Source organism: Bubalus bubalis, chromosome 3, assembly GCF_019923935.1.
Source record: "Bubalus bubalis isolate 160015118507 breed Murrah chromosome 3, NDDB_SH_1, whole genome shotgun sequence".
Taxonomy (NCBI): Eukaryota; Metazoa; Chordata; class Mammalia; order Artiodactyla; family Bovidae; genus Bubalus; species Bubalus bubalis.
The window spans coordinates 8,268,103-8,280,377 of record NC_059159.1 but is presented as its reverse complement, the minus strand read 5'-3'; the positions used below and the strand labels follow the sequence as shown (position 1 = coordinate 8,280,377).

At 43.5% G+C, this 12,275-nt stretch overlaps 2 protein-coding genes across 9 annotated transcripts in view; one reads left to right on the top strand and one right to left on the bottom strand.

The window, feature by feature from the left end:
* MFSD11 (major facilitator superfamily domain containing 11) overlaps positions 1–8,849 on the bottom strand; it is a 28,731-nt gene extending 19,882 nt beyond the window's left edge. Inside the window, exons 1-8 of one of the 4 annotated variants that reach the window (XM_045164756.1) lie at positions 8,346–8,849; positions 7,894–8,067; positions 7,341–7,396; positions 5,155–5,262; positions 4,510–4,589; positions 4,305–4,401; positions 820–878; positions 140–284 (exon numbers count right to left, since the gene is read on the bottom strand). In XM_045164756.1, the coding sequence (XP_045020691.1) occupies positions 140–284; positions 820–878; positions 4,305–4,401; positions 4,510–4,589; positions 5,155–5,262; positions 7,341–7,396; positions 7,894–7,989 (641 nt within the window). In that variant the 5' untranslated portion in view covers positions 7,990–8,067; positions 8,346–8,849. The other 3 variants (XM_025279574.3, XM_006045325.4, XM_045164757.1) reach the window with 3 other exon arrangements.
* A 187-nt stretch (positions 8,850–9,036) lies between these two features.
* SRSF2 (serine and arginine rich splicing factor 2) lies at positions 9,037–12,211 on the top strand. 5 transcript variants are annotated; one of them, XR_006549303.1, is made up of 5 exons: positions 9,037–9,568; positions 9,806–10,116; positions 10,392–10,495; positions 11,131–11,237; positions 11,754–12,211. XR_006549303.1 is itself a non-coding variant. In XM_025279579.2 (3 exons), the coding sequence occupies exons 1-2, from the start codon at positions 9,207–9,209 to the stop codon at positions 10,107–10,109; spliced, it is 666 nt and encodes a 221-aa protein (XP_025135364.1). In that variant the 5' UTR covers positions 9,037–9,206; the 3' UTR covers positions 10,110–10,116; positions 11,754–12,211. The 5 variants fall into 5 exon arrangements, 2 of the variants coding, with proteins under 2 accessions (XP_025135364.1, XP_025135361.1); XR_003107684.2 differs by lacking the exon at positions 10,392–10,495; XR_003107683.2 differs by having other exon boundaries at positions 11,131–12,211.
* The last annotated feature ends 64 nt before the right edge of the window (positions 12,212–12,275 follow it).

The following is a 12,275-nucleotide window of genomic DNA, read 5'->3' as shown; positions in this document are numbered from 1 at the left end:
TGCTTATTTGCTTTAAAACTTTCCCCTCATGTCTGCCCAATACTGGATATCAGTTAGGCCTATACCAGGTTTGTAATTTCTAGACTGTATCTATTCAAAATATAGCTTAAAATAGAAAGGAATGTTTCCAACTTCTTACTCGTTGATGTCCAAGTCCTGGTCATCAGAAGATTCATCTTCTCCCAGGACATTTTCAGAATCTGGTTTCCGAATGAGAAAGAAAAGTACTGTTCCCACAAGGCTAATCACCGTTAGGGCGATAAACACTGTTCTTCGGTCACTCTCTAGGGAGAAAAGCAAAGATGAAAGTAGATAGCACTAGCCACACAAACAATTCCAGAGTCAGTATCATGTTCAGTATTTTGTTTATAACTATTTACATACTTTATCACTAATTTTATTTTACTGCATCAGTAAAAACCTAGGACAAAGAGATAAATAGGATACATCCACCTCTGTCTTTCAGTTAGAGAAATACTAATAAGCCAAAAGAAAAACAGCATAAGAACTTAATCATATTCTTTTAATCAGAGTATAGACAAAACAACTGAATTAAAAACTCTTTTGACAACTGATTAGTCTACCCACACATGCACAACCTTCTCCCACACTTTGAGATCCTACTTGAAGCGCAGTCATAAGCTATAAATCCTAGTATAATAATATAATCCAAGGGAAGATATTAAAAGCAAAAATCTGAGAGGACTTAAGAGTACCAACGTTCACTAGGACAATCTGAACCAAGCATACTGGGAATTTTCATGGAACTGCTATTTCGCTTTGAACGTATCTGAATAAAGCACAGTGAATAAAACAAACCTGATATCTGAGTTTTCCCTTGCCAAGCAAAATATATGTAGAGATTTCCAAAGAACAAGCTGGGGGAAGAAAAGGAGGGAGAGGATGTTGGGAAGTTATTTTCATATTTATGGGCTTTAAAATAATTTTTCCATTCCTTGTTAAAAAAAAAGAGAGAGAGAGGCCTACATAACGAAGTTATCTACCTGCCCTAAGTCATTTAAAAGTATCAACTTCACCCTCTTTCTGAAAAACTCAACTGACCCAGAGGGAACTCAGTCTCCTTCCACATGACAGCAACCTGATTCAGAACCGGCTTCCAAAGACCTGACTCACTTTGAAACATGTGATGTATTGGAGTCTGGAATGACACCCAGAAAACAAGTTTACTCTACCTCTAAAATTCTGTATTTTAAAGAACTGGTGAAAAGATCAATGATTTAGTTATCTGCATCTAATCAAATACTTTATTTAGCACTTCCTAGGAAAAAAAATCGGGCTTCCCTGATGGCTCAGTGGTAAAGAATCTACCTGCCAATGGAGGAGACGCAGATTCTATCCCTGGGTTGGGAAGATCCCCTGGAAAAGGAAATGGCAACCCACTCCTTTGTTGTATTCTTACCTGGGAAATCCCATGGACAGAGGAGACTGGCAGGGCTACATTCCTTGGGGTCACAAAAGTCAGACAGGACTGAGTGACTGAATAGCAACAGGGAAAAAATCATTCACTTACACTCCAGTTTCTTACTATACAACCCTTAAAACGATATTCATATTTGTTAAGCCTTCAGTTCAGTTTAGTCGCTCAGTCGTGTCCAGCTCTTTGCAACTCCACAGACTGCAGCATGCCAAGCTTCCCTGTCCATCACCAACTCCTGGAGTTTACTCAAACTTCTGTCCATAGAGTTAGTGATGCCTTTCAACCACCTCATCCTCTGTTGTTCCCTTCTCCTCCTGCCTTCGATCTTTCCCAGTGAGTCAGTTCTTTGCATCAGGTGGCCAAAGTATTGGAGTTTCAGCTTCAGTATCAGTCCTTCCAATGAATATTCAGGACTGATTTTCTTTAGGATGGACTGGTCAGATCTCCTTGCAGCTCAAAGGGCTCTCAAGAGTCTTCTCCACAGTTCAAAAGCATCAATTCTTTGAACTTCTACACAGTTCAAAAGCATCAATTCTACAGCACTCAGCTTTCTTTTTGGTCTAACTCTCACATTCATGCATGACTACTAGAAAAACCATAGCTTTGACTAGACGGACCTTCATTGGCAAAGTAATTTCTCTGCTTTTTAATATGCTGTTTAGATTGGTCATAGCTTTTCCTCCAAGGAGCAAGCATCTTTTCATTTCATGGCTGCAGTCACCATCTGCAGTGATTTTGGAGACCAAAAAAATAAAGTTTCTGATTCCACTGTTTCCCCATCTATTTGCCATGAAGTGATGGGACTGAATGCCATGATCTTAGTTTTCTGAATGCTGAGTTTTAAGCCAACTTTTTCACTGTGCTCTTTCACTTTCATCAAGAGGCTCGTCAGTTCTTCTTCGCTTTCTGCCATAAAGGTGGTGTCATCTGCATATCTGAGGTTACTGATATTTCTCCCAGCAATCTTGATTCCAGCTTGTGCTTCATCCAGTCCAGGATTTCTCTGTATATAAGTTAAATAAGCAGGGTGACAGTATGCAGCCTTGACGTACTCCTTTCCTGATGTGGAACCAGTCTGTTGTTCCATGTCCAGTTCTAACTGTTGCTTCTTGACCTGCATACAGATTTCTCAAGAGGCAGGTCAGGTGGTCTAGTATTTCCATCTCATTAAGAATTTTCCACAGTTTGTTGTGATCCACACAAAAGCTTTCGCATAGTCAATAAAGCAGTAGTAGATGTTTTTCTGGAACTCTCTTGCTTTTTTGATGACCCAACAGATGCTGGCAATTTGATCTCTGGTTCCTCTGCCTTTTCTAAATCCAGCTTGAACATCTGGGAGTTCATGGTTCATGTACTGTTGAAGCCTGGCTTGGAGAATTTTGAGCATTACTTTGCTAGTGTGTGAGATGGGTGCTGGTAATGCTTCCTAAGGCCCACCTGACTTCATATTCCAGTATGTCTGGCTCTAGGTGAGTGATCACACCATTGTCGTTATCTGGGTCATGAAGATCTTTTTTGTATTGTTCTTCTGTATATTCTTGCCGCCTCTTCTTAATATCTTCTGCTTCTGTTAGGTCCATACCATTTCTGTCCTTTATTGTGCCCATCTCTGCAAAGAAATGCTCTCTTGGTATCTCTAATTTTCTAGTCTTTCCCATTCTATCGTTTTCCTCTATTTCTTTGCACTGATCACTGAGGAAGGCTTTCTTATCTCTCCTTGATATTCTTTGGAACTTGCATTCAAATGGCCCTATCTTTCCTCTTCTCCTTTGCCTTTAGCTTCTCTTCTTTTCTCAGCTATTTGTAAGACCTCCTGAGACAACCATTTTGCCTCTTTGCATTTCTTTTTTTGGTTAAGCCTTACCAAAGCCAAAATTTTAGGCATTTAGGATATGAGGGTAAATCCTCAGGACAGATTCCATGATAGCAAGCATGCCTGTTGTTGCTTTTTACTGTGGAAATATATAACATGCCATATCCTTCAGTGTCCATAGAGTTAGTCTCTGTTTGAAAATTTAATTGTTAACAGTTGTCAAGTAGCATAACTGGGTGGGAAGGACATGGCCTTTGGAATCCACATGATTGGATAAGTTACTTAACTTTTAGTTAAGCTTTTGTTATCTAATCTGTAGAATGGAGATAATACCTTCTTATCACAGGAGATTGTAACTATTATTGAGATTAAAGAGCCCAGTAGTACATAGGTGAAGAAGATCGCTCAGTCGTGTCCAACTCTTTGCGACCCCATGGACTGTAGCCTACCAGGCTCCTTGTCCATGGCATTTTCCAGGCATTACTAGAGTGGATTGCCATTTCCTTCTCCAGGGAACTTCCCGACCCAGGGATTGAACCCGGGTCTCCCACATTGTAGACAGACGCTTAACCATCTGAGCCACCAGGGAAGTCCAGTAGTATGTAAGGTATGTACAAAGTATGCATGCCTGCAAGTCACTTCAGTCCTATCTGACTCTTTGTGACCCTGTGGACTGTAGCCTGTCAGGTTCCCCTGTCCACTGGTATTCTCCAGGCAAGAATACTGCAGTGGGCGTCATACATGTATTCCACAGGATTGAACCCAATCTGCATTGGCAGGCGGTTTCTTTACCACTGAGCCACCTAAAGTATAGCAGAAGCTATATACATTATGGTTAATATTATTTTCCATTTGCTAATCATAAATTTCAATGAGGCAGATCCATGCATCTTTAAGTAATCCCATAAATTTTTAAATCTCTATGACATGTACCTGGGAACTTAACTCATGTAAAAAGAAGATCTGAGTTCTCAACACAATTGGGATCTAAAAAAAAGGTCTGACCAAAGAAAAAAAAAATTATAGGAAAGATGGAGCCATAAGAATTATTACCTAAATTGTAAGAGTGCCCAGAAAATTCCACTGTTTCTCCCAATAGTGTGCTCATCTGAATTTATCGTCAGGCAGTTTCCTTGTGCTGTCCAAAGTACTAAAATTCAAATCAAAAGTTTATCAAGGGAATGAAAGCATTTCGCTTTATATATTAAACATATAAACAATACTCTTAGACTTAGAAAATAGAAATCAAAATGCTTACCAGCAGCAGCAATTCCAATGAAAACAGAGGCTGTGTAGAAGGACCACGGGAAAGGCTGGATAAAAACGGCAATGTACATGCTAAAATATAACAGGTCAACGTATTACAGTCAAACAATACCTGAAACAGAATGTCAATCATGCCTTCTAGGAATCAATTCTGAGGGCTCTCTTCTTTCAAAATTCAAGCTGTAAAGGGCTTCTCCAGTGTTGGAAAAAAGAGGACAAGTGTCATTTCTGAACTTACTATTTCAAATTTGTGAACTCAGGCATTGAATAAAGGTCTGCAACTGGCCTTTGCCAAAAAGCTCAGCACACAGTGGGACTACAATTCTGCAGCCCAGAAGAAATTTAATTCCCATTAATCTACTTGATACAAAATAAGATTATTACCTGAGTTCTTTTCAAGCCTCTAGAAAGAGGTTTTTGGACATCATATATATTAGTCACAAAAAAAAGGAAATATACACAAATCCCATCACTTTAAAACAATAGTACAGCTAAGCATCAAGTAGAGAGCCAAACCTCTAAAACACTACCTATAATCTCTTCCAACCAAGTCAGCAAGTTCAAAGCACAAGTTTACTATGTGCTTGAAAGAAGCTGAAGGCATTCTAATTAAATGAAAGAAAACGGGATTACTTACCTGTAAAATAAACCACTAGCAAACATAGAAAGTTGAGGTCCTACAATGGCAACCACTGATGGTGTAATCAAATTTGAAGCAGAGAACACTCCGTAAATAATTGCCATGCTGCACACGTAACATACAAAAGGGAAAAAAACAAAACTCTTGAAACACTGTCTCAAAGCTCAATTTTTTTCAAACCTAATTAGAGTCTACAGTTTTTTTTTTTTTTTTTGCAATAACCACTCATTCTTTAGTCAGAATTTATAACTACATTCTTACACTAAATGTCACATTAAAGTTTTCACTTGTTTAAAATACTGAAGTCCTGTCAAATGAAAAGAATTAGTCTGCCTTGGACAATATGATTTTTAATATACCAGTGAATTATTATAGCAGCTAACACACCCCATGAAGAACATATTATTTTTTATGGAAAAGAGAAGTGAAATACAGAGGGGTCAAGTAACTTGTCAAAAGTGCAGCTGGACAGCTAGTCAACGGTGGAACCAGAATCTCATCCCTGGGAATCTGATTCCAGAGGCCCTCATCAATCAGTCTGCCCTACAGATTTAGCTGACAACTCCTGGCAGTGGCATGAAATCTCACTGCTATAAATAATCATGTAGCTATAACTTGTTTAAACCAGAATTTATTTAACTCAACATAATGGCTCACTCTTGAGAGTCCCTTGGACTGTAAGCGGATCCAACCAGTCCATCCTAAAGGAGATCAGTCCTGAGTGTTCATTGGTAGGACTGATGTTGAAGCTGAAACTCCAATATGTTGGCCACCTGATGCGAAGACCTGACTCATTTGAAAAGACCCTGATGCTGGGAAAGACTGAGGGCAGGAGAAGGGGATGACAGAGAATGAGATGGTTGGATGGCATCACCGACTCAATGCACATGGGTTTGGGTGGACTCCGAGAGGTGGCGATGGACAAGGAGGCCTGGCGTGCTGCGCTTAAGTTCAGTCGCTCAGTCGTGTCCGACTCTCTGCAACCCCATGAATCGCACCACACCAGGCCTCTCTGTTCATCACCAACTCCCGGAGTTCACTCAGACTCATGTCCATCGAGTTGGTAACGCCATCCAGCCATCTCATCCTCTGTCGTCCCCTTCTCCTCCTGCCCCCAATCCCTCCCAGCATCAGAGTCTTTTCCAATGAGTCAACTCTTCACATGAGGTGGCCAAAGTACTGGAGTTTCAGCTTTAGCATCATTCCTTCCAATGAAATCCCAGGGCTGATCTCCTTTAGAATGCACTGGTCGGATCTCCTTGCAGTCCAAGGGACTCTCAAGAGTCTTCTCCAACCCCACAGTTCAAAAGCATCAATTCTTTGGTGCTCAGCTTTCTTCACAGTCCAACTCTCACATCCATACATGACCACTGGAAAAATCATAGCCTTGACTAGATGGACCTTTGTTGGCAAAGTAATGTCTCTATTTTTGAATATGCTATCTAGGTTGGTCATAACTTTTCTTCCAAGAAGTAAGCATCTTTAGTCACTTAGAAAAATGGACATTAACATTCTTATACTCTCAAGTATTATACATAAGATCAGGTTTAGGTTAGACAACAAAGAACCAAATAAGAAGAGTTGGGGAGGGTGGGAGGGGGAGCTGACCACAATCTAACATCTAACCATAGAGAAATTAAGAAATCTGTTTGTGTTTATGCTGAGTTATCACAATGTACTTAGTGACCTATGAAGAGCTTTTCACTTCATTTTCTCCACCTGTAAAATTGCCACTAAACACCTTAACTGAAATCTAAAAGCTCCTGATGACTGTATATTAATAATTATGAAATTAGAAAAACAGGAAGACCAACAAATATTTCAAGAGTCTTATAAAACATCCTCTGTTTAGGATTGGGAAGATGTAATTATGACAATACCTGAGTGCTTATTAAATGCCAGCCACTCTGCTAAGTGCTTTACACACATTAACCTGAGCAAGGAAGCTGATCACATAGAAGCAATTTCCTAAAATACCACAGCAATTAAGTTTTGAACCTCATTGTCTAATTCTACTTGAAACCTAAACTCATCATCTTTATCACATTATGTTCCCCTAAACAGTCTAGATACAGAGAAGAAAAAACAATCCAATCACAGTATCTTATGTTGTCCGTGACTCTGACGAACTTTTAAGCAATTTGTAGGATATACAAAGTAGAACCAATCATACAGTACAATACCTGGTATATCCACTGCCGTGAAAATCTGTACTATTTAGGCTCCTGATGACAGTTTGCTGTGTGGAAAATAAAACTAATCAATGAAAACGTTTTGTAACCTCCCACCCCCTCAGAAAATCCGTCTCCGAGTAGTGAGAATAAAGTAAAAATTCACGATGCTGGATGCTTAATACAGAAATCCCAACAGGAGAGAAGGGAAAGGACTACAGAACGGAAGGCAAACCAATGGCGGGCAGGTCAGGTGGGGAGGGCTGAAGACCATCTATAACTAGGCTTTACGTTTATTCCTTAAACTGTCCAAGTACTAATATAGTCCTTAGTACAGATAACAAATAAATAGGTCAACATATAAACTCCAAATCAGATCAGAGAAATAAACGACCCCACTAAGAGATGTCTGACACATGAAATCAAATCTTATCATGGAAAACGAGGAAGTGTTTGGTGACAAAATAAAAGGTGCAACTTAAGCGTACTATTAGACATAACGTGATCATTTTTGGAATGCATTATGACAAGCACTGCAAAGGAGGGAGAACAAAGTCCAACTCACCGCTACATTTCCACAAGTTTGAAAGGCGGTGAAGATAAACATAAAGGCAATTCCTAAAATAATGATGTTGAAAAGCTTTTTCGATTCCGGGGACATTTTGGCTCAACTCTGCTGGAGGTCAGCAGTAGCCCAGGGCAGTCACTCAGCTCTCCTCCAGGCGAACCCACTGCAATCCTGGGAGAAGAAATGAGATGGTGAGAGGAGGCAGATCCAGGAGCAGGGCAGCCAAGCTGTCAACTTCCAGGTCTTGAGTAGAATCCGGGGCTTAGGGTGAAGTTCTCCCCACAGGCTTAGCTAGGACCTTCCTAGCACACGATTCGAGTAGGGAAGGACCCAACACCCTGAGAAGAGCAAAGAACGTTGCTGCTCCAAGTTGAGGAGCCAAGAGAGAATCAGGAGTCAAGGGCGAGATGCAGCAGCCGGTACGACCCCGCCGCCTTGCCCTGACTCACCTCAGGTCAGGCGACCCAGTCACCTGACCGCAGCCGAGACGCCGGCCGCCGGGCTCGCTGGGAAATGTAGTCCAGGGCGGCCGGGGAAGCGCAAGTTCGCGGCTAGGGCTCCCGCATCCGCTCGGAGGGAGCAGGGAGGAAGGACCTCGAGGGCTCCGGAAAGGCGGGGGCTAAAAAGTGGAACCCAGCGAAGGAGTCAGGAATTGAGGAAGGAAGCCTGTAGGCCGCGAACCGGTCTGAGGAGACAGAAACACAGAGGGGCAAGGCGAAGGAATACCCCTTGAACAGAGAAGGCGGAGGTTCCAGTAGAAAAGCTGCGAGATTAGAAACTGGCACGAAAAGAAGGCGGAGCCCAGCAGGGGAGCCCCTCCCTTTCCTCATGTCACAACGGGCCTCGCAGCCGGAAGGAGCGTTTCGCGGGCTTTCCAACTGTCGGCCAATCCCGCTCCCCCTCCCAGCAGCAGTGACTCCGCGCTTTTCGACCCGCCCGCCGACTCTGCGCAAGCGCGCCGGACAGGGGCGGGGCGCGCGGCAGGGACGTTGAGGGGCGGGGTGAGATGAGCCAATCAGAAGATTCATTTCCGGGTGGCGCGGGCGCCATTTTGTGAGGAGGGATATAAACGGGCGCTGCAGCCACCGCCGGCCCAGTTGCTTCTCTGGTGGAGTCGGTTGGGCCTTTCTCTTGTGGACTTTTCCAATTCGGCCTTTCCAAACGTCTGCACGCGGAAACCAACCGCCAGGAAAGAGGCGCGGCGTCGAGCCGAGCTAACCTGAGGAAACCGCTGCCGCTGAAGCCGAGCGCGCGGGCCCGCCGGGGCATTAGTTCGTCGGCGCGCAGCCCCGGCCCGACTTTACAGAGCCATGAGTTACGGTCGCCCGCCTCCCGATGTGGAGGGCATGACCTCCCTCAAGGTGGATAACCTAACCTACCGCACCTCACCCGACACCCTGAGGCGCGTGTTCGAGAAGTACGGGCGCGTCGGCGATGTGTACATCCCGCGGGACCGCTACACCAAGGAGTCCCGCGGCTTCGCCTTCGTCCGCTTCCACGACAAGCGCGACGCCGAGGACGCCATGGATGCCATGGACGGAGCCGTACTGGACGGCCGCGAGCTGCGGGTGCAGATGGCGCGCTACGGCCGCCCCCCGGATTCGCACCATAGCCGCCGGGGCCCCCCGCCCCGCAGGTACGGGGGCGGCGGCTACGGACGTCGGAGCCGCAGGTAAGCAGGCGGGAGTCGCGGCCGGGGCTCCGGGAGGGCCTGGCTGCATCACAAAGCCTACGGGGACACGTGGTGGCGGTCGGGCCGAGTCGGCGGGGCGCGGGAGGGCGGGGACCCGGGCTCGCGACCAGGGAAATGGCGTCTGGGCGTCTGGCGGCGAGATAATGGCGGCCTGGGCGGGCGGGAGCACGCGGGCGGGGCCGCCGAACCCTGACGCGCCGCTGTCCCTGTCCGCAGCCCTAGGCGGCGTCGCCGCAGCAGATCCCGGAGTCGGAGCCGGTCCAGGTCCCGGAGTCGATCTCGCTACAGCCGCTCCAAGTCCCGGTCCCGCACTCGCTCAAGATCGCGATCCACCTCCAAGTCCAGATCGGCGCGAAGATCCAAGTCCAAGTCCTCGTCGGTCTCCAGATCTCGCTCGCGGTCCAGATCCAGGTCTAGGTCCAGGAGTCCTCCACCCGTGTCCAAGAGGGAATCCAAGTCCAGGTCGCGATCCAAGAGTCCTCCCAAGTCTCCGGAAGAGGAAGGAGCGGTGTCCTCTTAAGCAAATGGTAAGGTTCGCGCGACTCCGAGACTTCACGGCCCGAATTCAGAAATGGGGTTTGGAGTAGTTGTTTTGTTCCGTATTAACATAAAAATGGCTCCTGATGTTAGGAGTACTGCTCTGAGCTAACTCAGCTTTGGGAGTTATACTGAAGAGGGGTCTGCAGAAAGGATGTGTATAAAGCTTAGATAATGGCTGTTTCATGAACTGTTTTGAGACCTATTAATGAAAATGACTATTTCTTGCTGTTTTTATCCAACGTCTGCATTTTCCCCTTTAAAGCTGCGGTCTCCTGTTTGATAAAAGAATATTGGCCAGTATTGCAGATTTTAACTGATTTGGCTGATCCTCCAGGGACCAGTTTCTGTGGGCGTGTATTGGAGCAGGTTTGTCTTTAAATGTTAAAGATGCACTATCCTCTTAGAGAAAACAATCAGTTCAACTATTGTTGTACTGACTGGGACTTCATATTCTAATGGATGTGGCAAACGAATTGCGAAAAAGAAGCAATGAACTTTTGGAATCAAAAGTTTACAGGTATTGATTGCACTGGGTGGGGAAAGGATAGTGTGTCTTTAACTCTCAAATTGTTTGGTCCTATTTTTTAAAAGGAAAGGGCCCTAAGTAGCTCAGATGTTAAAGCATTCTAAAATGCCAATGGTTTCATTTGAAAACTAAAAACTTAAAATATACTGACTAATTGTTTTGTTTGGATACAGCCCAACCCTCCCCCCCTCCTTTTTTTTTTTTTTTTTTTTCTTCTTTTTTCCCCCCTTACCATTTTTCACCTTGGTCATTTGGCCAAGAATACATAAGCTAAACACACGTTTTTAGTGCTGATGGTAACCTTTGTGAAATTTTCCTAATTGGGCCTTTAAAAAATGGATAATGGCTGGTTGGAACCTTTCTGTAACCTACTGGTTTCACCAGATCCTTAGTAAGTACTGAAATTGAAACCATGTGCACTTTTGGTGATTTTGTTAATGGAAGGTAAACTGAGCTTGTTTGTTTTCAAACCTAGATGTGTCGACAAGCAACATAAAGGAGGACTTGGGGAAAGGACCACTTACTCGGTAGTACTCAGTCCATCAGAAGAGTCCTTGGAACAAGCAACTGGCTATTGAAAAGGTTATTTTGTAACATTTTGTCTAACTTTTTACTTGTTTTAAGCTTTGCCTCAGGTGGCAAACTCATTTTATGTGCCATTTTTTTGCTGTTATTCAAATTTCTTGTAATTTAGTAAGGTGAACGACTTCAGATTTCATTATTGACTTGGATATTTGAGGTAAATTTTCCTTTTTGTTTATATAGTGCTGACTTTTTTTGTTTGGAATTAAACAGATTGGTAACCTAATTTGTGGCCTCCTGACTTTTAAGGAAACGTGTGCAGCCATTACACACAGCCTAAAGCTGTCAAGAGATTGACTCAACATTGCCTTCCTACCTTAAAATTAAAAACCTACAAAAGTTGGTGTAAATTTATTTGTATATGTTATTTACCTTCAGGTCTAAATGGTAAACAGAACCCAAATTTGTATAAAGACTTTTCAGGTGAAAAGACTTGATTTTTATTTTTTTTTTTTGGGAAGGATTGTTTACCAAACACAATTCTAATCTCTTCTCTTATGTATTTTTGTGCACTAGGCGCAGTTGTGTAGCAGTTGAGTAATGCTGGTTAGCTGTTAAGGTGGCGTGTTGCAGTGCAGAGTGCTTGGCTGTTTCCTGTTTTCTCCTGATTGCTCCTGTGTAAAGATGCCTTGTCGTGCAGAAACAAATGGCTGTCCAGTTTATTAACATGCCTGACAACTGCACTTCCAGTCACCCGGGCCTTGCATATAAATAATGGAGCATACAGTGAGCACATCTAGCGAGGATAAATACACCTTTTTTTTTTTCTTCCTCTTCCCCCCCAAAATGGTAAATCTGATCATCTTCATGTACGAACTTAAAATATGGAAAATGTTAAGGAAGCAAACAAATGGTTTGTAATTTTGTAAGTACTTATAACATGGTGTATCTTTTTGCTCATGAATATTCTGTACTATAGCCATTGTTTCTGTAGTTTAATTAAAACGTTTTCTTGGTGTTAGCTTTTCTCAGAATATGTGTTGGTCTTTTTTCCCCTCTCATTTATTTGAAAGACCTGTGCAATTATTTTGTGAATGT

Coding starts and splice junctions, on each gene's coding strand:
- SRSF2 (XM_025279579.2), top strand. CDS start 9,207: ATGAGTTACGGTCGCCCGCCTCCCGATGTGGAGGGCATGACCTCCCTC. Junction 9,569..9,805: donor TACGGACGTCGGAGCCGCAG/GTAAGCAGGCGG, acceptor CCCTGTCCGCAG/CCCTAGGCGGCGTCGCCGCA.